General features: G+C 41.0%; 1 protein-coding gene across 3 annotated transcripts in view; it reads right to left on the reverse strand.

Annotated features, from left to right (window-relative positions):
• Nucleotides 1–23,904, reverse strand: part of CCDC172 (coiled-coil domain containing 172) — a 35,864-nt gene extending 11,960 nt beyond the window's left edge. Inside the window, exons 1-7 of one of the 3 annotated variants that reach the window (XM_038758340.1) lie at nucleotides 23,777–23,904; nucleotides 21,941–22,089; nucleotides 21,680–21,765; nucleotides 5,140–5,256; nucleotides 3,725–3,890; nucleotides 2,465–2,566; nucleotides 2,033–2,135 (exon numbers count right to left, since the gene is read on the reverse strand). In XM_038758340.1, the coding sequence (XP_038614268.1) occupies nucleotides 2,033–2,135; nucleotides 2,465–2,566; nucleotides 3,725–3,890; nucleotides 5,140–5,256; nucleotides 21,680–21,765; nucleotides 21,941–22,019 (653 nt within the window). In that variant the 5' untranslated portion in view covers nucleotides 22,020–22,089; nucleotides 23,777–23,904. Of the gene's footprint in view, nucleotides 1–2,032; nucleotides 2,136–2,464; nucleotides 2,567–3,724; nucleotides 3,891–5,139; nucleotides 5,257–21,679; nucleotides 21,766–21,940; nucleotides 22,090–23,541; nucleotides 23,621–23,776 lie in introns of those variants that run through there. The other 2 variants (XM_038758341.1, XM_038758342.1) reach the window with 2 other exon arrangements.
• Nucleotides 23,905–24,123: the final 219 nt, after the last annotated feature.

A 24,123-nucleotide genomic window follows, 5' to 3' on the forward strand; every position in this document is an offset into this window, starting at 1 on the left:
GTGATGTTACTTCCCGGAGAGTGTAATTCTATAACCCTGAGCTTGGTTATAATACTAGCACTGTTCTTGGATTACTCTAACACTGTAACAATGACTGCCTGAGGCTGAGCTGCCTCGGGGCTGGACTTTCTGTCACAAATCCCATAAAAGCAGCAGGACATAAGTCAAGCTGGATAGTGGGACTCAAATGGGTAACAAGCTGGGTCTTATTACACCCATAATCAGTTTCTCATACCTCTCTGCCTCTCCACCCCCAATTGTCTCTAGTCAGCTTTCCTACCATTCTCATCATAGCTGTCAATCTCTATCATTCAAAAGGCCTTTTGGTCTAGGAAGATTATTTTTACTATAAAAGCTATGAGGGCTAAATTTCTGAAAATAAAATGCAACTATTTATAATCTAAATAGAAGACTATCTCCCTAAAAAAATGAACGATTAAACCTCGTTTTTTCACCTTTACGTTTAAAGTTAGTCAGTGTATACATTTTTCCCACACCATGCACTGGTAGTACAATTTATGATCTTATTTCTAGAATCTTTGTTCTAGGAAGCTTGGTTTTATATTCATCCTTGGGTTGTCAGAAACAGACATGGGACTACATAATCTTACATATAGATTTCAGCTTTACATTCTTTGATGTGGGTATCATCTCATTTCATCTCCTGCTAGTAAGAGACAACAGGGTAAAATACATGAACAAATGATTGTCTAAATTTCTGTTGCCACCATTTGTTAAAAAAATGTGCTTCCCCAGCAGACTTCGTATATTTAATTTCAGCCTAGAGCAAATGCTTATGGCTGATTACAAACCTGGGAAACTGGGGTTCATAATGGAAACCCTTACTACCCTAACTGTAATGATGCTAGTGGGCACTTCCATAAAAATTGTCTAAAGAAATCAGTGAGCAGATTGTCATTACAAAAACTCATTTTGTTCTTCATATCTCTCTAGAGACTGATTTCCTGCTTATAAAACTTAACATAAAATTAAATTGCAAATATTTTCTCAAAACCACCAGAATTACAGTCTAAAGCAATCCACCATTAATATGAAGCATTTGTTCAACACTAGTGGACGTATATCGTGTATGATTTATGTGAAAGATGGCTGCATTTGCTTCTTCCTCATCTCATTAATGAGGTTTCTATTCCTATAATACAAAATATAAGCAGCAAAAGTAGTTTAAAATTAACCTAGCCAACAAAATGCTTGGTTATTAATGTAGTACAATTAATGCATTTAGGATTTTTCCAGTCCTTTACGACTAGAAAAGCAACTCATTTTGGGCAACAAAATCAATGGAAATTATTGAGCACTTAATCACGTGCAGAGGACTGTACCAAGCATTTGAGAGAGTACAATACAATAGATTTGGTAGACACTGTCCCTGCCCACAAAGAGTTAACTATCTAGAGATGGAGACAGATGTTAATATAAATAATTTCTATATGTAATTTATAGGTGAGGCTGAGGTGAATACCAAATGCTCAAAGGTCAAATATCCAAGTGCAAACAAAATGGAAAACATCTGAGAGCAATTAGAAAGCAAGAATCTGGCGACCAAGGTCTCAATAAAGTGGTGACAGAACAATGTTGTCTGGACCTCAACCAGGGATAAAACTACTTAACTGCCTAAATCATTTCTGGGGAAGTTAGAAGAAAGTGAAGCAGCCATAAGGAGTCATATATCAGAAATTCTATCCTAACCTTTGGAATATTAATTATGGTATGAAGTCCACATGCTCTGGTAAAACCCAAGATTTCCTTGCCTAAATAAATTTCATGAAATGATTATCATTACAAATGAAACCACTTCTGATATTTCCTTACTGGTCTACCAGTAGGATATGACTGTATTCCAGAAAACCTATGAGGCAGATGTTGTCTAAATAAATACAGTTTTGATGATGGAGTCTCCCATTGAGCATCAAGTCTGTCATGAGACTTTAGAATAAATAGAACTTTTAAGAATCAAGTAAACATTGGTTTCATTCATATAACATGTACATCTTGCTCGGCTGGTCCTTACCTTAAACATTCTGGATCTTTCTGAGGTTTTTCACTGATTTTGTCTTTTTCAATCTCTAAATATTTGGTGGTTTCCATAGCTTCAGTGACTTTATCTTCAATTACTAAAAGATCAAAAACAATGTTCCTGGACTTATGTGGGCAGTTGTAACATTTTATCATTTGTGTACTTGCTGAACTAATGTACAGGCAACTAGCAGTATAAAAAAACTTGCAATCTCCCTTTCTAGACATGTTACTATATCAATTTGAGTATCTCAAAGAAGAATTTGGATGAAATATCACCTAAAATCGTACCTTTTAATGCAAAATTGAAACCTAAATAGTTCTCACATTTACCATTCAGAATAATGCAATCATCAAGTCATACTTTTGATAACCATTTCCATTAAGGTTAATTAAATCTCAGATTATTAAATCATAAGGATAATACCTTTAAGTTTTCCCTGAAGAGCAAGCAATTCCTCCTTTAGTTCACTCTTTTGATTCTGAAGTTGTTTGAACTGAACATTTCCTTGTTCTATTAGATTCAATTCTGAGAAAACAATTACATTCAAAGCATATTGGGTTTTGCCTTGAATAAGTTTTAGAAACTATGAAATAGTGCAGAAACTTTGAAATGGCAATGCCCTAATCTTCCTGTTCTAATATATGCCAAATTTCTTTTGACAATTCTATACAGATACACCCATCAGCGGAATGAGAGAATCTGGTTATAAAACCAGATAATTAGAGCCTTAATTTTCTATGCACAGCATGCCCCGCTCAGTACTTAATAAAACATCTGATAAATACAAGAATACAGCATAGTAAAAATATAATGATAAAGGTCTCACTTGGACCATGAAGGTGACAGCAGCAGAGTAAGAATTCCTGGGAGCACTGCATTGAATCAGGAGAAAAAAGGGGTAGTAACAATAATCATTATTATCATTATTAATTTGTTAAGTGCTTACTATGTGACCAGTCACTGTGCTAAGTACGGGAGTAGATACAATACCATCAGATTAGGCACAGTCCCACATAACCGTGGTTTAAGAGGAAGAGAGATTAGGTAGTCAAATCCCCTTATTTACAGCTGAAGAAACTGAGACAAAAGGAAGTTAAGTAACTTGCCCAAGGCCACATGTCACATTACTTAGTCCAAGAGCCCCATGTGGGCCAAGGGCTGGGTCCAGCCTGATTAACTTGTATCTATTCCAACTCTTAGAAGAGTGCTTGAGGCGTAGTAAGCAGTTAACAAATACAACAATAATGGTAATAATGTTAGGCAAGAGATGGAGCAGGGATAAGAACCCAGGTCTCCTGACTCCCAGTTCCGTTCCTTTCCACTAGGCCACATACACATATACATGCATGCACACACATGAATAATCAATCAATCATATTTATTGAGTGCTTACTGTGTGTGGAGTACTGTACTAAGCTCTTGGGAGAGAACAGTATAATAGAGTTGGTGGACACATTCCCTGCCCACAGTGAGCTTACAGTCTGGAGGAGACAGACATTAATATAAATGAATACATTGTGGATATGTATGTAAGTGTCGTGGGATTGAGGGAGGGGTAAATGAAGGGTACAAATCCAAGTGCAAGGGTGATGAAGAAGGCAGTGGGAGAAGACAGAATGATGGTATAGTTGGGGAAGGCCTCTTGGAAGTGATGTTAGTTGAGGATAATGGCATTGCACTTACCATTTTTCAAACTGAATGCCTGTCTCTCTAAATCAGATATTTCAGCCTTAATTCTTTCTTTAATCAAAAGCTCTCTCTTGTTTTTTAGTCCATATTCATTATTGAAATTGGTTATGTCCTTAATAAACTTCTGCTCCTCCTCTTTAATTTTTTTCTTTGTAGCCTCCTAAAAGAATGACATATAAAGGAACTTAAATATGGCAGGTTGATGGAAACAGTTCTGATTTGGGATTTTTTTTTTCAAATGGTATTTGCTAAGGGCTTAAAATGTGCCAGGCACTGTACTAAGTGCTAAGGTTGGACACAATCAGGTTGGACACATTCCACATCCTACATGGGGCTCACAGTCATAATCCCCATTTTACAGATGAAGGAACTGAGGCACAGAGAAATGAAGTGACCAGCCCGAGTTCAGAGAGCAGACAGGTTTAGAACACAGGTCCTTCTGATTCCCAGACCTGTGCTCTATCCACTAGGCCATGCTATTTCTCAATTATTTACAATCTTTCTCCTTTAAAAATTGTAGATATGACACTCCCTGCCTTCAGGGAAAAAAATTCATCATTAATGACGATGCATAAATTTAGCATCATAGTTTTTAAATGAAGATCCTTAACTGATCTTTTGGATTTTACAGTGAAAATTTTACACATGCACCTAGAACCTGCCTCTATAGTTGTGCCTAGTTTTATAGAACTGCCTCTACAATTTTGTAACTGGTAACATCAGCAGCACTTGTTGAGCACTTCCTGTGTTCAGAGAACTGCACTAAGCACTTAAGGCAGTACAATACAACACGTTCCCTCCCATAATGATTTTACAGTCTAGAGGGGAGACAGATATTAACATAAATAAATAATTTATAATATATAAGTTATGGGTATGTTCATAAGTGCTGCGGGGTTGAGGGTGGGACAATTATCAAATGCCCATTGATCACAGATCCAAGTGAATTTATGGTGCAGACAGGAGAGGGAGCCAGGGGAAAAAGGGCTTAATTGGGGAAGGCCTCTTGGAGGAGGTGTGACCTTAACTGCTCTTCAAAATTATGTCATAAATCCACTAAAGTCCCAGTTTACAACAGCAGACGAGCAACCCAACATCAGGTCTTTGCCAAGAATAAGTTTTCAATAAAGCTACACAAGGTTGCTATTTAAAATCTTAATATCATAGATGTAAATTAAATCACACCTTTGTTTTCAATCAGCTCTGGTTAGCACATGAAAAAAAATGTACCCAATATCATTCTGTTACTTGGAATGCGAGCCAGAATATTTGTTTTTGAACTTGCAGGGTATGCTAGACCTTAAATATTAATGTGTATGCTGGAGCATTAATCAAATCATACAAATTCCATCAGAAGAATACTTCGACCAATTGGCACGTTTCGTTCTGATCTGCAACTGGAAACTTACCAGGACTTGGAGAAGCTTACTCTTTTCATCTGCAATTTCAGTACACTGTTTTTCTAACCCATCCTCATGTATCTTCAAGAGCTGGAAGCAGAAGAACTTTTCAGACATCTGCTTAGCCTTTAAAGTAAACAGGAGATATTGGATGAGAGAATTAAATGCACTTTTGATATAGTTTAAATATAACTGCAGCTAAAACCTAACCAAGGCAAACTTGACTGGAAAGAAATCTAAATATAATGGCCCTTTTGGGGTTTCCCCTTTGCCCTGAGAAAATCCATTTTATCAGATTTCTTCCACCATCTTTGCCACTGTGGACACTCCCTCCTCCTTAAAACATCCACATACCTTGGTTATACTAACATAGAACTCACCTGGTTCTCCCCGTTTCATTCTAGGGTTATTTTTTCCCCATCTCATCCCCTAACTGCAGGTTGTCTACAACATTCTGTCCTCAGTCTCATTCTCTTGTCACACTACCATGAGAATTCTGAGAGCCTGGTCTCACCCAGAACAACTCTTTACTGTTGTGAAACACAGTGAGTCAGCCCCTCTGCTTCCTGGAAAATGCAGTCACTCCCTTTCTTCTTCACGATTACCTTGCTAAATTTCAACAGTACCACTGACTATGTTGAAAACACACAGGTCTCAGTAAAGATTGACAGTAATTATAGCACAGTCTAACAGGAGTGGAAACTAGAAATAAAATGGAGTTTCTCATTGTTCTCAGGCAATTTGCTTCCTATAAAACTATTTGTTCCTTCTCTTCCTTCCAAAAGGAGACAGAAAAGTAATCAGGGGTGAAAGAAAGAGGTGAGATTAGCAAAGCCAGGCATTTCAAACACTTACAGTAGCACCTTCCACTGGTATTCCCCAGAGCCAAAGGAAATTTAATCCTCTTGATTGAGGAAGGGAAGAGAATTAAACGAGCAGAATGAGTTAGCGTGCACTAGAAAAAAGAGCACAAGCCTGGGAGTCAGGAAACACGAGTTCTAACCTCTGCTCCGCCACTTGCCTGCTGTGTGGCCTCGGGCAAGGCACTCAACTTTCCTGTGCCTCGGTTTCCTCTTCTGTAATAAGGGGAATAGATAGATAACTGTTCCTCCCCCTTAAACTGTGAGTCCCATGTGGATCAGGAACTGTGTCTGATCAACTTATATTGCATTTACAATATAAGTAAAAATAAGTAAAATAAGTAAAAATAAGTAAATCAATCAATAAATCTGATTGATTGATTTACCCCAGTGCTTAGTACAATGCTTGGCACAAAATAAGTGCTTAACAAACACCAGAGTTATTACAATTTTAGGAAAAGGAAAGCAAGTTGGAGAAGTCAAACCAGATAATAAAAATAACAATTATAATTATAAAAACAATGGTATTTGCAAAGATAATAATAATGACAATTATGAAAACAATGGTATTTGTGAAGCACTTACTCTGTACCAAGCACTAAGTATAATAATGGTATTTGATAAGTGCTTACTGTGTGTCAAGCACTGGTCTAAGCACTGGAGTAGATACAAGCTAATCAGATTAGACATTGTCCATGCCCCACTTAGGACTCACAGCCTTAATCCCCATTTTACAGATGAGGTAACTGAGGCACAGATAAATTAAGTGATTCGCCCAAGGTCACACAGCAGACAAGTGGTGGGGTTGGGACCACTGACTATCAGTCCCATGCTCTATCCATGCTGCTTCCCTAAGACGAAGAACAGGTACTGAATCCCCATTTTACATATGATAAAACAGAGGCAGAGAGAATTTAAGCAACTTGAACAAGACCACACAATATGCAAGTGACAGAGTCGGAATTAGGATTCGGGTTAGGTACAGGACAGAGATGCAATTTGCACAAGAGGTGTTTCATTGGATTACTAATGTGTTTGGGCATCCTGTTGAATCTACCAATCCCAAATAATAACAGGTTAAACTATGATCTCATATGGCACAGCATCCCCTACACTTCATATTTTCTGGGTCTTATGGAGCAATCTGATGGCTCCTCCCAAGCACACCTCCCTGGCAGCCAGTCGGCTTCCCAGCTGCACTGGAGATTCTGATTAATCAGTGGTATTTTTTGAGCGCTTACTGTGTACAGAGCACTGTACTAAGCACTTGGGAGAGTACAATATAACACAGTCGGTGCACACGTTCCCTTCCAAAGCAATTCCATCCCTCCTGTCCCTGCTGGGATGGCCTTTCTGTCCCCCTCCACCCAAAGAGCAACCTCCAGCATACAGAGCAACCACCAGTCACTTCCCTGATCAATTCCACACATGCATCCCCAGTGGGAAAGACTCTGAGAAGTAGGGTTAGGTGGACTACTGCTCTGACCCAGTAATGACCATCCTTATGTTATTAAGGTTTCAACTTCTAAACTAGACCACTACTGCTCTGTCACTTGAAATGGCCCAGATGGACCCAATCCCTCCCAAGGAGCTGGGAGGGAGAAGCTTCCATTTGGGCACAAGCCCTGGCCCTCTCCGCGACTCTACAATCCCCCCAAATCCCAAGACTGACACCAAGTACCTGCCCCTGCGGCGATGAGCTCCGAGAAAGGTCTCATTGCTATACTCCCTGCCCCCTTCACAATCCACATGCATCCCTAGACCGATTCAGCCCTGCTGTGAGGGTCAGCTCCAGAGGAAAATCCCTCCTCCCTCTTTCCTGGCACCTCCCCCCACACTCCCAGTTTAAACTATGAAGTCAACCGATAAGGAGTCAATATAAACAACCCTTTTATCAGGTCATCTTGAAGGATTTTGCCTTATTAATATGTCGCAGGGCAAAATGTGCCAATCCAATGAGGAAACCTTAGATTTTCTGACTCCCAAACCCATGCCTTTTCCACCAAGTCCTACATGAAGAAAGAATTTATAAAGCTGAATTCATGGACAGGAAAGCAACAGATTAATTTCAGTGAGTGGATGTGCAGGGTAAATTCAACTCCTGAAAAGTTATCCTTAGAACAACTGTAGAATGAAGCTCTGACAACCAGCTGTGTCTCAAGAAATATACATCACAGTCATTGTCCTTCAAGATACAGGTCATGGTACACTGGCAGGCAAAGAAGCCATCAAAGCAATAGTGATCATCCAGGTTAGAGAACAAAATGATATGCAGAATCATGCCACTCCATACAATCATGATGTCATCCCACGAAGAACACTGCACACATATCACATCTTTGAGTTGGAAAAAGTATCCAAGACAATCAGGAGGATGAAGCACCTTCAACATTCATTCATTTATTCATTCAGTCATATTTATTGAGCACATACTGTGTGCAGAGCACTGTACTAAGCGCTTGGGAAGTACAAGTCGGCAACATATAGAGACGATCAATACCCAACAACAGGCTCACAGTATAGAAGGGGGAGACAACAAAACAAAACAAGTAGACAGGTGTCAGTCAGGTGTCAATAAGTGCTCAATACAATTGAATGAATACCATAAGAATAAATAGAATTACAGCTATATACACAACATTAATAAAATAGAGTAATAAATATGTACAAATATGCACAAGTGCTGTGGGGAGGGGAAGGGGGGTAGGGCAGAGGGAGGGAGTGGGGCTGATGGGGCGGGGAGGATGAGCAGAGGAAAAGGGGGGCTCAGTCTGGGAAGGCCTCCTGGAGGATGTGACCTCTCAGTTGGGCTTTCAGGGAGGAAGAGAGCTAGTTGGGCAGATGTGTGCAGGGAGGGCACTCCAGGCCAGAGGTAGGACGTGGGCTAGGGGTCGACGGCGGGACAGGCGAGAACGAGGCACAGTGAGGAGGTTAGCAGCAGAAGAGTAGAGTGTGTGGGCTGGGCTGTAGAAGGAGAGAAGGGAGGTGAGGTTGGAGGGGGTGAGGTGATGGAGAGCTTTGAAGCTGAGAGTGAGGAGTTTTTGCTTGATAGGCAACCACTGGTGATTTTTGAAGAGGGGAGTGACATGCCCAGAGCGTTTCTGTAGAAAGATAATCCGGGCAGCAGAGTGAAGTATAGACTGAAGCGGGGAGAGACAGAAGGTTGGGAGATCAGAAACATGAGGGCAGACTGAGATTAGAGCATCTTAGTATTGAAAGACAAAGATCGAGGAAGAACAGTTTGTTGTGGTACTTCTTAAGCTTTTACTGTGTGCCAGGAACCATACTTGCTGGCGTAGAAGCAAGGTAATAAGGTCAAAGTTCACAGAAGGATGAAAGGTGTTGGCAGGGAGAACCGTGGAACTGTTTCAATTCTTCAACATAGGATGAAAGAGCAAACTTTTCTAACACTTAGACAATTTTAAAAGTTGTGACTGGTGGACTGCCATCAGGATGAGAAGTCTTAAACAGGCCCTTTAGTAAGAATGCTCAAAAAAAGTCACTTTCTTGACTACAGCATGCTAGCAATCAGCCATATCTTTGAGCTCTTACTGTGTGCAGAGCACTGTATTAAGCGCTTCGGGGAGTACACTATAATAATAATAATAATAATGGCATTTGTTAAGCACTTACTATGTGTGAAGCACTGTTCTAAGCGTGGGGGGGATACAAGATAATTAGGTTGTCCCACGTGGGGCTCACAGTCTTCATCCCCCATTTTACAGATGAGGTAACTGAGGCACAGATAAGTGAAGTGACTTGCCCAAAGTCACACAGCAGACAAGTGGCGGAGCGGGGATTAGAACCCATGACCTCAGACTCCCAAGCCCAGGCTCTTGCCACTGAGCCACGCTGCTTCTCGTACCAGCTCTGTAACAGAGTTAGTAGACATGTAGTATACTGATTTGACTTCAGCAACTAACTCACAGTTTTCATCTGAGATGCAGCATTTTTTGCTTGTTTTTTAAATGATATTTGTTAAGCACATACTATGTGCCAAGCACTGCTTCAAGCACTGGGATAGATCCAGGATAGTCAGGTTAGATACAGTCCCTGTCTCATAACGAGCTCACACAAAGTAGGAGGGAGAATAGGTATCAAGTCCCACTTTACAGATGAGAAAATTGAGGCATAGAGAAGTTAAGTGATTTGCTCAAAGTCACACAGTAGGTACTGGCAGAGCTGGGATTAGAACCCAGGTCTTCTGGCTCCCAGCATCGGTGCTCTTTCCACTAGGCTGTGCTGCTTCAGCATCATCTGACAATTTATTCTACTGTCCTTAAAATGCTTCCTCTTTCCTTTCCTTTTTGTTTTCTGTTTTCCAATTTCAGTTTGTGTACAGAAGTTGCTGATCCATTCCCCACCCTGCACAGCAGAAAGAGGTGAGCTAAGCATCGTTGCTAGGAGGATGACTTTGTTCTAGGACTATCAATCAATCAATCAATCAATCGTATTTATTGAGCGCTTACTATGTGCAGAGCACTGTACTAAGCGCTTGGGAAGTACAAATTGGCATCACATAGAGACAGTCCCTACCCGATAGTGGGCTCACAGTCTAAAAGGGGGAGACAGAGAACAGAACCAAACATACCAACAAAATAAAATAAGTAGGATAGAAATGTACAAGTAAAATAAATAAATGAATAAATAAACAGAGTAATAAATATGTACAACCATATATACATATATACAGGTGCTGTGGGGAGGGGAAGGCGGTAAGGCGGGGGGATGGAGAGGGGGACGAGGGGGAGAGGAAAGAAGGGGCTCAATCTGGGAAGGCCTCCTGGAGGAGGTGAGCTCTCAGCAGGGCCTTGAAGGGAGGAAGAGAGCTAGCTTGGCGGATGGGCAGAGGGAGGGCATTCCAGGCCCGGGGGATGACGTGGGCCGGGGGTCGATGGCGGGACAGGCGAGAGCGAGGTACAGTGAGGAGATTAGTGGTGGAGGAGCGGAGGGTGCGGGCTGGGCAGTAGAAGGAGAGAAGGGAGGTGAGGTAGGAGGGGGCGAGGTGATGGAGAGCCTTGAAGCCCAGGGTGAGGAGTCTCTGCCTGATGCGCAGATTGATCGGTAGCCATTGGAGGTTTTTGAGGAGGGGAGTGATATGTCCAGAGCGTTTCTGGACAAAGATAATCCAGGCAGCAGCATGAAGTATGGATTGAAGTGGAGAGAGACACGAGGATGGGAGATCAGAGAGAAGGCTAGTGCAGTAGTCCAGACGGGATAGGATGAGAGCTTGAATTAGCAGGGTAGCGGTTTGGATGGAGAGGAAAGGGCGGATCTTGGCAATGTTGCGGAGCTGAGACCGGCAGGTTTTGGTGACGGCTTGGATGTGAGGGGTGAATGAGAGAGCGGAGTCGAGGATGACACCAAGGTTGCGGGCTTGTGAGATGGGAAGGATGGTAGTGCCGTCCACAGAGATGGGAAAGTCAGGGAGAGGACAAGGTTTGGGAGGGAAGACAAGGAGCTCAGTCTTCAACATGTTGAGCTTTAGGTGGCGGGCGGACATCCAGATGGAGATGTCCTGAAGGCAGGAGGAGATGCGAGCCTGGAGGGAGGGGGAGAGAGCAGGGGCAGAGATGTAGATCTGGGTGTCATCAGCGTAGAGGTGATAGTTGAAGCCGTGGGAGCGAATGAGGTCACCAAGGGAGTGAGTGTAGATTGAGAACAGAAGGGGACCAAGCACTGAACCTTGGGGAACTCCCACAGTAAGAGGATGGGAGGGGGAGGAGGAGCCTGCAAAAGAGACTGAGAAAGAATGACCGGAGAGATAAGAGGAGAACCAGGAGAGGACGGAGTCTGTGAAGCCAAGGTCAGATAACGTGTTGAGGAGAAGGGGGTGGTCCACAGTGTCAAAGGCAGCTGAGAGGTCGAGGAGGATTAGGACAGAGTATGAGCCGTTGGATTTGGCAAGCAGGAGGTCATTGGTGACCTTTGAGAGCGCAGTTTCCGTGGAATGAAGGGGACGGAAGCCAGACTGGAGGGGGTCGAGGAGAGAGTTGTTGATGAGGAATTCTAGGCAGCGCGTGTAGACAACTTGTTCAAGGAGTTTGGAAAGGAATGGTAGGAGGGATATGGGACGATAACTAGAAGGTGAGGTGGGGTCAAGAGAGGGTTTTTTTAGGATGGGAGAGACATGGGCATGTTTGAAGGCAGAGGGGAAGGAACCAGTGGAGAGTGAGCGGTTGAAGATACTTTGCTTGTGATCCTGTCTTGCCATTAGATATTACAATAAGCCAAACTTGTAAGTTATGCTGATGGAATTGCTCAAGGAGCGAAATATGTTGCCTGTTGGAAGACCAAAACTCACAGCCACAGGTTGTGCAGCGCTATAAGTCTGGGGCTCTTTTTTGGCCCAGAGCCCTCTGGACTGTAAGCTGATTGTTGGCAGGGAATGTGTCCGTTTATTGTTATATTGTACTCTCCCAAGTGCTTAGTATAGTGCTCTGCACATAAGTGCTCAATAAATATGATTGAATGAATGAATAACACCCTTGCTGTCCCAACACTGTCTTTAGATCATGAGACACGGGGGCCGAACCAAACAAAGCACCAAGCACTGGAAACAATAAAATAAGAGCACGAGGGACATCCTTTGAGGGCACACACTGTAGTTGGGATTGGAAAAAGGAGGGCCCTTCACTGGACTTTTTAGTTACCCCCACGCCTGTAGGCACTCTTCATTGATAGTGGCATCCCCTAAATTCAAAGAATCAATCAATTAATGGTATTTATTGAGCATTTACTATGTGAAGAACACTGTACTAAACACTTGGGAGAGTACAATACAAACAATCATTATCTGCCTTTGCTTTGGTAATCTAATGATTTTGCTTTATTTTGTTATTCCCTTTTTGTGTGTACATCACCAGCTCGTTCTCCTTACTCTCCACCCTTTGTGAGCCTCCTGTAGGCCAGGATCACATCTGAATGATTATCCTTGTACCTAACCCCTTTGACTAGTATAGGCTTAGCAACAAATATAATAATGATGGCAAAACTGAGAAATAGGGCGAGGTGGACTACTGCTCTGACCCAATAATGATCATTCTTATGTTCTTAGGATCTTAGCTTCTGTTCTAAACTAGACCACTACTGCTCTTTCACCTGAAAACCGGGAACTTAATTGCCACCTTAATCATTTGCACCGGTAATTCTATTCAGTCTTCTAATTCTTCCTTTCAACTAGGCTCGCCCCCTCTCTAAAACCGACGGTTCGAAAAAACATCTTTCTCCGATACCTTTTACGCCCTACCTTCCCATCATCTTCTCCTCCCTTTTTTCTTCATACTTAATATCTATTTTTTTTTCACTTTTTAGAGAACAGAAAAGGCCCCAAGAGTCAACAACAGCAGCAACTCGATTTTCTTCTACCATTAAAGAGCTGCTGCACAGGGAACAATAAGGTCACTCACCTTTTCAATTCTCACTGCTCTGATGTGGATGTTCAACATTCAAGATTATAAAGTGCCCCCAAATGGAAAAGAGATGAGAAAGTCTATTCAAGGCAAGTGGCTAGATACATTAGTCAACCAGGACTTATGGAGAGCATGCTGAATGCAAAACTCTCCATAAAAGGTACTTGAATAAAGCACGTACTTTGGAGGAAATCACTGTTGGTGTGAGAAATTATAATCTGCAGGAACTCTCAACTCCGTTAATTCTGCAATTTTCAGGGTTGGGGAATCTTTTTTTAATCTGACTGCTTCGTTTTATTCTTACAGTATGTTTCTAGCTTCCCAAGGAATCCAATTAAACTGATCAACTATGCTGGCTTTAATAATAATAACGGTTACTTGTTAAATGCTTACTATGTGCCAAACATTGTTCTAAGTGCTAGAGTAGTAGACACAAGGTAATCAGGTTGTCCAAAGTGGGGCTCATTCTTAATCCCTATTTTACAAATGAAGGAACTGAGGCACAGAGAAGTGAAGTGACTTGCCCAAGGTAACACTGCAGACAAGTGGCAGAGGCAGGATTAGAATCCATGTCCTTCTGACTCCCAGGCCTGTGCCCTATCCACTAGGCCACACTGCTTCTCAAAAATAGTCAAGGTTTGTGATAGGACACCCCCTCCCCCCCACTTTTTTTTTTTGTTTTGCTGCTTAGAAAGCTTCAGGTGTATTTTCCTGGAGAAAAAAATGTCCAAATAGAAAAAGACTGAAACGTTTTAAATTAACGTTTTAGCCAAGGTAAACAAACTACAAAGCTATCCTTTTCTTGGCTAAAACTAATCTCAGCCTTAAGGGAGCAAAGTTTTGCTCTGATTAAATGTTCTGCCCAATAGCATAATAATCAACTTTACATAGAAAATATAAAGTAACTAGTATAGAGAATATTTTACTTTCCCATATCACATAACAATCAGGGGAATGAAAAGTACATTTCCCCCGTGACTACAATAAAGAGGCATTTCAGCACTCTGGTAGATTGATTAATATTACATGGTACCTGAGACAAGCAGCGCCATTAGTGCTTTTGGAAAGTAATCAGTATTTTATTTTTTAAAAGTTGGCTTTGTTTTCTTGCGGACAATCCAAAAAGGCAAGGAAAAATGTTGCAAAGCTTAAAAGGGACCTGTTTTACATAGGTCCTCTAGCAATCCTCTTGTCCCAATGCTTATAATTTTTGCACAAAAAAGCTTTCCAAAAAATTGCACTATTGACAAATTCCGCCACAATTAATTTCTACAGGAAAGTTTCCAGCTTAATCATCTGAACTTAAAAGCAAATGTTTAGGATGCAATGCAAGCTAAACAAATATTATTTTGAGAATGAAAAAAAATCACCCCTTCTTAGATATCTAAATCTCATACTCGACAAGTACAGGGAATTAAACCATTCAGATTTTTTAAGTGATAATCAATCCTCTAGACTGTAAACTCCTTGTGGATGTGGAATGTGTCTACTAAATTGTTCTATTGTGCTCTCCCAAGCACATAGTAAAGTGCCCTGCACACAACACTCAATAAATATGATTGATTGAATGAGTTATTTTAAAATATATTAAAGAACCTGACAATTTCACCCATTGTGGAGCACCATTTGACTGAAATGGCAGCAGGTGTAGACTACTCTCTTGGACTAGGCCAGCCTGGGGAGCATTCAACAGCCAGATTCACTGCATTGAACTGAAACAAACCAACCTTGCAGAGGCTCAGAAAATACACAAGGCCCCACAATGTTTTCTCCCCTTCAAGCAACCCATTTCCTGTATGCACTCACAAATCCTTTTCTCACCATCAGTGAGCCACCCTCTTCAATCCACTCTCACTGTGTAGATGACAAATTACCTCTTTCCTTGAAAGTAGAGACAACTGATGTGGTTGGATGGTAGAAGTGAGGACGCAGCACAGACAGCCCCACTGGAAACTTAATTGAAGGAATCTGTCTTGACCAGTTTCTTTTGTGGGTGAACTCCCCCACAAAGGTCTTGAGTGGTCCTGTTGGGGTGCTCCTCTCCTGATTGTGGAACACTAGCAATGATATTTATCGAGCACTTATGTGCAGCGCACTGTCCTTGGAAGAGTAAAATACACCATCCTAGTTTCTCTACCACAGTTGCCTCCCAATTTTCAGCTGAGATTCCAGGACTGTTGAAGGCTTTGTTTTACAGTGCCAATAAAAGGTTTCCTTGCCTTAGAAAACCTCCATCCAGGTTTGATAGCTGTTATACCCTTCACACTACCCCTTAACTGGATCCTGGCTGCCTCACAATGAGCACCGAGTCCAAACATCAGCGGTTGATACTTCAACAGCTGAAATTGCAAATTACTAAACAATAATTTTCTAATATGCACATAAACACTGGCTGAATGTATATTAGTAAGGGAGACGGGAGGTGACACATAAAAGGGGAGCCTAAAGGTTAGAGACATGACAATAAGAAATCAATATTTTTCATTGTGAACTGACCACTTGGTTGCTTTTAAAATTAAACAGCGCCAAGTGTTCTAAGATTTTATGTCATTTGCTCCCTTAGGGTGTTATTATAAAGGTTTTGCCAGTGTTTGTTGGGATCAAAATGCTCTAGCTTTTAACTCATCATATTTAGGAAATACCACTGTCATCCACAACAACAATTATTTAGAGTATGCCAGTAATATGCAGAGCACAAAATAAAAGCAGTAAAACTGCAACAAAAGTTAAGGAGGAACTGAAGACCTAAAGTATGATACCCTGTGAAGTATTCCATTTTCAAAACAATGAGAAAGCTCCCATAATAATAAAACACATGGAAGTCCAGAGGACTGGGAGGGACCTCAGATCCAACGAGGATTTTTTTCCTGGCTCTCAGATCAACATGTGCTCAATATCCTAACCTCTTCCTATAATCCATGGAGAGGAAAGGGGAGGAGGGAGAAAAGGGGAGGGGAGAGAAAAGGGGAGGGGAGAGAAACGGGGAAGGGGGAGAAACGGGGAAGGGGGAGAAACGGGAAAGGGGGAGGAAAGGGGAGGAAAAACTGCTTCCGCAGGAGAGAGAAATACAAAAAAGAGAAGTACCAGTCCTTACACCTCCCTAGATCCAACTTAGAGTGAAGAAACCATTCACTTGGCATGGAGGGTTCTCAGCTGACGATTTTAAATGAGTGAGTTAGTTCCATGTGTGGGTTATCATTTTGCGATTGGACTTAAAAGTCAAATGGCTACCACAGAGCCTTTGCTGCAGGGTTAGGATTGCAAGGATCATATACTGGTAAGTGCTAATGCAAAGCAAGGAAATGCTCTTACATTGCTGTTTCCATATTACTGAACCTAACCAACCGTTTCCTTCTCCAAATACTCATACTCTATAATCTGGGATTTTGGCAAATGCATATTTTAAAATGGTCACTGAACTCTGAAAGGCAAATGCTATCATTCAAGTTCTAATTACATGCTACCTGGGTTTTACAGGTCTGAATAAAATGAATTCTGTATTTTACAAAAGCAACTTTTAAGACCACAAGCAATGTCCAAAATAGATATTGAAAGAGTTTCAGAATACATCATTATACAAATTTCCATATAAAAACTACTATTCTATTCAAGGCATTTTAGGTTTTGCCTTTGGTCATTTCCATTTGATTGGTCAATTAATGCCAAATCAAACATTTAGGAACATTTTTATTGATATTGGCAGGCATATAATTAACTCCAAGGATAAACGAAATGAGAAAGAGAGGCTTATTTCTTCAGCTCTTTTCATTAGTCATTTACAGTAGTAATTGTTGTTGCACTTTCAGAACAGTATCCCAAAACCACAATTAGAAATAAAATTGTCTCAGTAACCAATTAGAAATGTGTAAACAAAATTTTGACTTTAATGATTTTTAATATCAAAATACAATTACATTTAGTGAATAAATAATATCACATTATCACCTACCATTAGGCATTAGGCAGGGCATTTTTTTCAGCCAATGCTGACTAGTGGTTTCAGTCATTTTTTTATAAATTGCTGTGAATTAATTCTATTCCCTCCTTTAAAGTCTCTTGTTTATTCAAAAATTGGTGAGATGCTAACTTTATATTAGCACATCTTGCCAAATCAATCAAATCTGTGAAAACCGGTTCAGCAATGAATGTTCTCTGCTGCTAATAAACTGAAGCATTTCCTCTGTTTCTGGTCAGCCACCCCATTTACTGAATAAAATAAAAAGCAAATTGATTTCCTTTAACTTTCCCAGAATTTACCATAAAATCACTCTAAAAATGTAACTAAGTACTTATCAATTCAACCCTATATCACTCTCATCATCCATTTAAAATGAAGCAAAAGGAATATTTAATATGAAGAACTCAATACTAGCTTTTACTCAACTAGATATACTCAGCTTTCCTACGATTCAGAGATTAGGTTAGGGTCTTTAAGAACTTGAATCAAGGAAAACTAGCACAGTTCCTGTACCCTAATCCATTAATTAAGTGTACTCATTGAACCCCTACTGTTTGCAGATCACTATACTAAATCCTTTAGAGTCAAATAAAATCAGAAGACATGACCTCTGCCCTCAAGGATCTTGCATCTAGCAGGGGAGAAAGATATAAAATAATTTTCAGGTAGAAGAGAAAGGGAAAATTGATACATAGATGAGTAAGTGCTTAGAAGTTGGGCAAATGTGTAGATAAATACAGAGATGTAATGGGTGGGTGTGAGTGCATGCAGAAGTGCTAATGAGGAGACTGGGACTAAGGGGAAGAAAAATGATCAGGGAAGGCCTCCTGGAAGAGAGATGATTCCATAAATTAGAAGGATGGGTGTGTGACTTAAATAGGCAGGTTGAAGAATGGTAATTAAGAGTTGATGCTTCAATAGTGTTTCATGGATGGTGAGGCTTGTATTTGGCCAAAGTGGTTTGTGACTAACTCTGACAAGCTCAGTATGGGAGAACTGAGTGTGTTACAATAATCACAGTGATATTTGTTAATAACTTACTATTTTCCCAACACTGTCCTAGGCAATGGGGTGATTCAACGTAGGTCAGACACACCTCCTGTCTAAAGGAGAGGGAAAACAGAAATCTAATCCTGTATATATGTATATATGTTTGTACGTATTTATTACTCTATTTATTTTCTTGTACATATCTATTCTATTTTATTTTGTAGTATGTTTGGTTTTGTCTCCCCCTTTTAGACTGTAAGCCCACTGTTGGGTAGGGACTGTCTCTATATGTTGCCAATTTGTACTTCCCAAGCGCTTAGTACAGTGCTCTGCACACAGTAAGTGCTCAATAAATATGATTGATGATGATGATTAGGTGAGGAAATTGAGGCACAGAGAAGTAGTGACTCACCCAAGGTTGCACAGCAGGCAGGTGGCCAAGCCAGGAGCCCTGGTCCTCTGACTCCCATGCCCATTCTCTTTCCACTAGGTCACGCTGCTTCTCATTATAATATTTCCATTTTATTAACATGGTTTTTATTGTTAAACAATTATTATTGCTCAAGATTTCATCTACTTCTATATGTGCTTGGTTGCCAATTCCAAAGGGATGGTAACACTTTACTCTTAATAAGCATTGCCCAGCAGCACCCCAAATATTCTCCAATCCACCTAATGCTATTGCCAACTCTGAGGAAAGTAAGTAATGGGCATGGAAGTTGTCCACAGTCAATAAACCACCTTAAAGATCTCATTGAAAAACTGTCAAATGCAATTAGAGAGAAGAAAGAGAATGTGTGTTACATCCTCCCACGACTCTGATAACACATAGCTTCTAATGATCTGGATCTAAAGTGTTACAGTCACATAGAAACTGAGAATGCCTCATAATGGTGAGATAATACTCGAGTCCAGAAAGAGCCAAACTGTGGCTCTTTGGAAATGCAATTGCTTATCATTGTTAGATTATATATCCTTATGTGTAGAGTTGTGTCTACTACTTTCTACTATCCCAAGGGCTTAATACAGTGCACTGCACAGCACAGGGTAAGTGCTCAATAAATACTACTGATGGATTTAGAAATTCCCAATGTCATCTGGTGAGCACATATTATGCAGCTTTTCAGTGGAAAGACTCCAGAGAGGGTTTCATAGGGAGGGAGTACAGCCTAATGGAAAGAGCATGGAAATTAGGAGCCTGGATTCTAATCCTAGCTGTGCCAGTAGCCTAATTTTTCCTCAGGCAAGCCAATCAATCAAACAGTAGTGTTTATAATAATAATGATGGTTTTTGTTAAGCGCTTACTATGTGCCAAGCACTGTTCTAAGCGCTGAAGCGCTTACTGTATGCAGAACACTGCACTAAACACTTGCGAGAATACAATTCAACAGAATTTGCAGACATGTTCCCCGCCCACAAGCAGTTTATCATCTTGAGGAGGCCAACAGTAGGAGTTTACAGCCTAAGTTATTTAATCTCTCTGAGCCTCAGTTTCGTCACTGATAAAATGGTAACAATTTTCCCTTACCTCAAAAGGATATTATAAGGATGAGAAGAAATAACAGTTATCTGAAGATGCTTTGGGGAAATAAAAGTGGTCTACAAATAAGGTCATTATTTATTATCTCACCCACACACTGCAAATAGTACACCAGGTCTGGTACACCTCCATTTACCCTTATGAAATGCATAAGGAGGAAATTTAGTCATAACAAATCTTTGGCAGCAAGGACTGGGAAAGAGGAAGGAATAAGTGGAATGAAGTCTCCTCATTCATTCATTCAATCGTATTTATTGAGTGCATACTGTGTGCTAAGCACTGAACAAAGTGCTTGGGAGACCACAATACAATAATAAACATTCTTCTCCTCATCCCCATTACATTCTTTGTTTATTTGGGGCGCAGTCAATTCTGAAAAACGTTCTTAATCACCTTCCAGCATCAGTAAATTTGACTGCTCCTAGGGTGGCCACCAATGGCACAGTTCATTTCCCAGCATTAGGCTGGTTATGACATGCTATTCAGTGACATCATATGGAATCTGCAGATGTTCCCTCACTCCAGAGCCACTCCAAACACCTGTGAATAATTCAATCAATTGTATTTATTGAGTGCTTACTGTGTGAAGAGCACTGTACTAAGCACTTGGGAAGAACAAATTGGCAACATATAGAGACGGTCCCTATCCAACAGCAGGCTCACAGTCTAGAAATAATAATGATAATAACAATATTTATAATAATATTAAATGCTTACTCTATGTCCAGCACTGTACTAAGCACTGGTACAGTTAACCAAGCCAGTCCCACCTAGGTATCCCAATCTAAGTGGGGGGTGGGGGTGGGGGGAGGGGTATTGAAACTCCATTTTTCAGATGAGGAAACTGAGGTGCAGAGACGTTGCCATGTCCTAGGTCACACAGCAAGCAAGTAGTTAAGCCAGGATTACAAGCCAGTGTCTCAGACTTACAGGCTTGTGCTCTGTCCACGGGGCCACACTGCCACAAAGATGTGCACCACATCCAACCGTGAGACTGGAATGAGCAGGAGTCAATGTGGTGGGAGGCTGAGCATTTAAAATAAAAATATAGGGCTTAAATCTGTCCAGTGCCATATGAAAACCTGACAGGAGGCAAACAAACTGAAAAACAGACCATCTGGCATAAAACCAGACAAATGGTCACTCTAATCCCTCCTGCAGCCTAAGTGAATCACATTCTGACGATTTCAAGATAATTCCATTGGACAAGAATTCACAAGTTTAAGGGTGGGCTTTCTTAGTCTTCACCACCACAACATTTTATAAAGTATCTTTGCCATACTTGAAACTCTGAGGACTAAATGTTAAGATGGAAGCCAAATGGCTTCCTGGGACATATAGCTTTTGTTTGGCTTTTATGTATTTTTTTTCCTCAGGGACATATTGGTGCTTGTTAATCTAATAACGAAAATGGATAAAAATCAGTGAAACCCGAGTGCTCTACCTAGGAAATAGACAGCATTTTGAGTCAAAAGTTATGTCATCTTTTATACCAGGTCTGGAGCCTGGTAAATTTAGAAGGAATGGGGTTTTCAGTACTCCACCTATGAATTGCATTCTACATTACAGATACTGAATTCTGCTTCTATCACTACTGCTACTACTGTTTTCAGTTATTTTGGTGAGTTTAGTACTTAATCATCATCTGGGTCCCCAGATGATTACTGAAAGCAGTATTACTGAAAGCACCTCCCTTAAATTACTGAGCTATTTGGGCAGTCATGGGTTAACAATTTCAAATTGCTCACATTCCTGATGGCCAGCAAAGAATATATCTAAATACTCTACCTTATATTCTAATTTTATTTTCGCTTCATTTAGCTCTTCAGTTGTTTCCTTAATTTTATCTCGGCATTCAATTATTTCCGATCGAACTGTAACACAAAATGAAATCCTTAGATAGAGCAAACCTTAGGTACTTTAAGTATTCTGTCCCTTAATAACTGTAATGTGATATGTGGCAAATTAACATGTCAAGTATTTTCTAGATTTAATTCTTGCTCAAGAAGCAAATAAACACTGTAGCCAAATAAAAGCATTGAGCTTGACCTTTATGCAGCAAACGACGATTCTCTTCAGCTTGTTGTTCTGTGAAGGCGATGTGTTGGAACAAGGACTCTAGACTCATTTTGCACCCAGCCTCATAAACTGATATTTTTCGTTTTTGATGTTGAATATTTTGTGATTGACTAAGAATTCTGGAAAAAAATTGAAGAATAATTATTCTAACAATTAGGGTGTTTATTAAGCACTTACAATGTGCTCAGAGAGTAAATTTGCATTTTATATATCAATTTTTTCTTCAGGAATTAATTGTTGCATATTCATCTAATGGAATGAAATCTGGGGGCTGTTCCTAGGTAATAATCAGAATCTATTTTGAATCAAAAGTGAATTCACCTCTTATTTTATAAAGGTATTTGTTAAGCCTTGACATGTGCCAGACACCATACTAAGAACTGGAATAGGTACATGATAATCAAGTTGGACATAGTTCATGTCCCATATGGGACTCACAGTCTTAATCCCCACTTTGCAGATGAGGTAACTGAGGCACAGAGAAGTGAAGTGACTTGCCCAACGCCACACAGCAGATAAATGGCAGAGCTAGGATTAGAACCCTTCTGTCCTTCTGACTCCCAAGCCCATGCTCCATCCGCTAGGCCACACTATTCCTCTTGCACCAGGCTTGGAGTTTCTTAGAAGTGGGGTAAATACAAGGTAATTACATTCAACTCAGTCTCTGTCCCACATCCTAAAAGATACAAAGAGGATGTATTAGTATTCCCATTTTACAGATGAGGAAACTGAGGCACATAGAAATTAAGGGGCTTGTCCAAGGTCAAGAAGCAGAGTGGCCTAGGGGACACAGACATTGAGACATTCATGGCAAGATGCATGTCACGATAGAGATGTAACATGAGGGGATAATAAGCACAATTTTAAAGAAGTTCGTTGAGTTCACCATTTCTCCAGATGGGGCCCTTACCCCCCACCCCTTTCTCTAGATCCCTTGAATTCCCTTCACATTCCAAGGTAAGAAGGGCTTTGAATCTAAGGTGTGGAACTCAAGGCAAGGCCAGAGGTAGGCTAAGCTCTGAAAAATTATATATAAAGAAAGACCATAAGGCCGCCAAACACCAAATCAGGAGACAAACTAGCTGAAAAGTGTAATCCAAACAGGATAGACCAGTGGTATTTATTAAATGTGTACTAAATGTCCACCCCAACCTAACTCCAGCCTAGACAGGTTCTCTAAAACATCACAGGCCGCTCTCGGCCACATCCTTGTCCCATTTCATCACTGCCTTTCTGCCCTTAACTTTCAACTTCAATCAATTTTTCTCGCAAAATCTCCTTTATCTTCATCCCCTCCCCCTATATTTCTTGCCCCCCCACCTCAGTTATTGTCTCCCTGATGAATCTAATGGCCACCCCAACCTAACTCCAGTCTAGCCAGGTTCTCCAAAACACCACAGGCCGCTCTCGGTCACATCCTTGTCCCATTTCATCACTGCCTTTCTGCCCTTAACTTTCAACTTCAACCAATTTTTCTCACAAAATCTCCTTTCTCTTCATCCCCTCCCTCTACATTTCTTGCCCCCCGTCTCAGTTATTGTCTCTCCGACTAACGTAATGGCCACACCAACCTAACTCCAGTCTAGACTGGTTCTCGAAAACACCACAGGCCGCCCTGGGCCCATTTCATCACTGCCTTTCTGCCCTTAACTTTCCATTCCAACCAATTTTTCTCACAAAATCTCCTTTCTCTTCATCCCCTCCCCCCACATTTCTTGCCCCCCGCCGCCTTTGTTATTATTTCCCCGACGAACTTCGTTCCCCCCCAACGTCCCCACGTAGGCGCGTCGAATCTTCCGCTCACACCTTGTCGAGGAAAGACAACCCGCTCCAGCTGGTACAAGAGAGAATGGGGAGAAAAATCCAGTCCGGGGTTTGCTTTCGACCTGCGGGGGGGAAAAGATGGAGAGCGTCAAGCTCTGGCTGCTACTGAGCATGCTCGGTCGCCCTCCTCTCCGCCCCGCCCACAAGTTGTTTCCTAGGTGATAATGAGCTGAGCGTCTCAGTGGTTATTTCATTCATTCATTCATTCAATCGTATTTATTGAGCGCTTACTGTGTGCAGAGTACTGTACTAAGCGCTTGGGAATACCCAGGACCTGCAATATCCAGCTCGCTCTAAATTGCCAATGGAGAGCAGCATGGTGTAGTGAA

Source organism: Tachyglossus aculeatus, chromosome 16, assembly GCF_015852505.1.
Source record: "Tachyglossus aculeatus isolate mTacAcu1 chromosome 16, mTacAcu1.pri, whole genome shotgun sequence".
Lineage (NCBI taxonomy): Eukaryota > Metazoa > Chordata > Mammalia > Monotremata > Tachyglossidae > Tachyglossus > Tachyglossus aculeatus.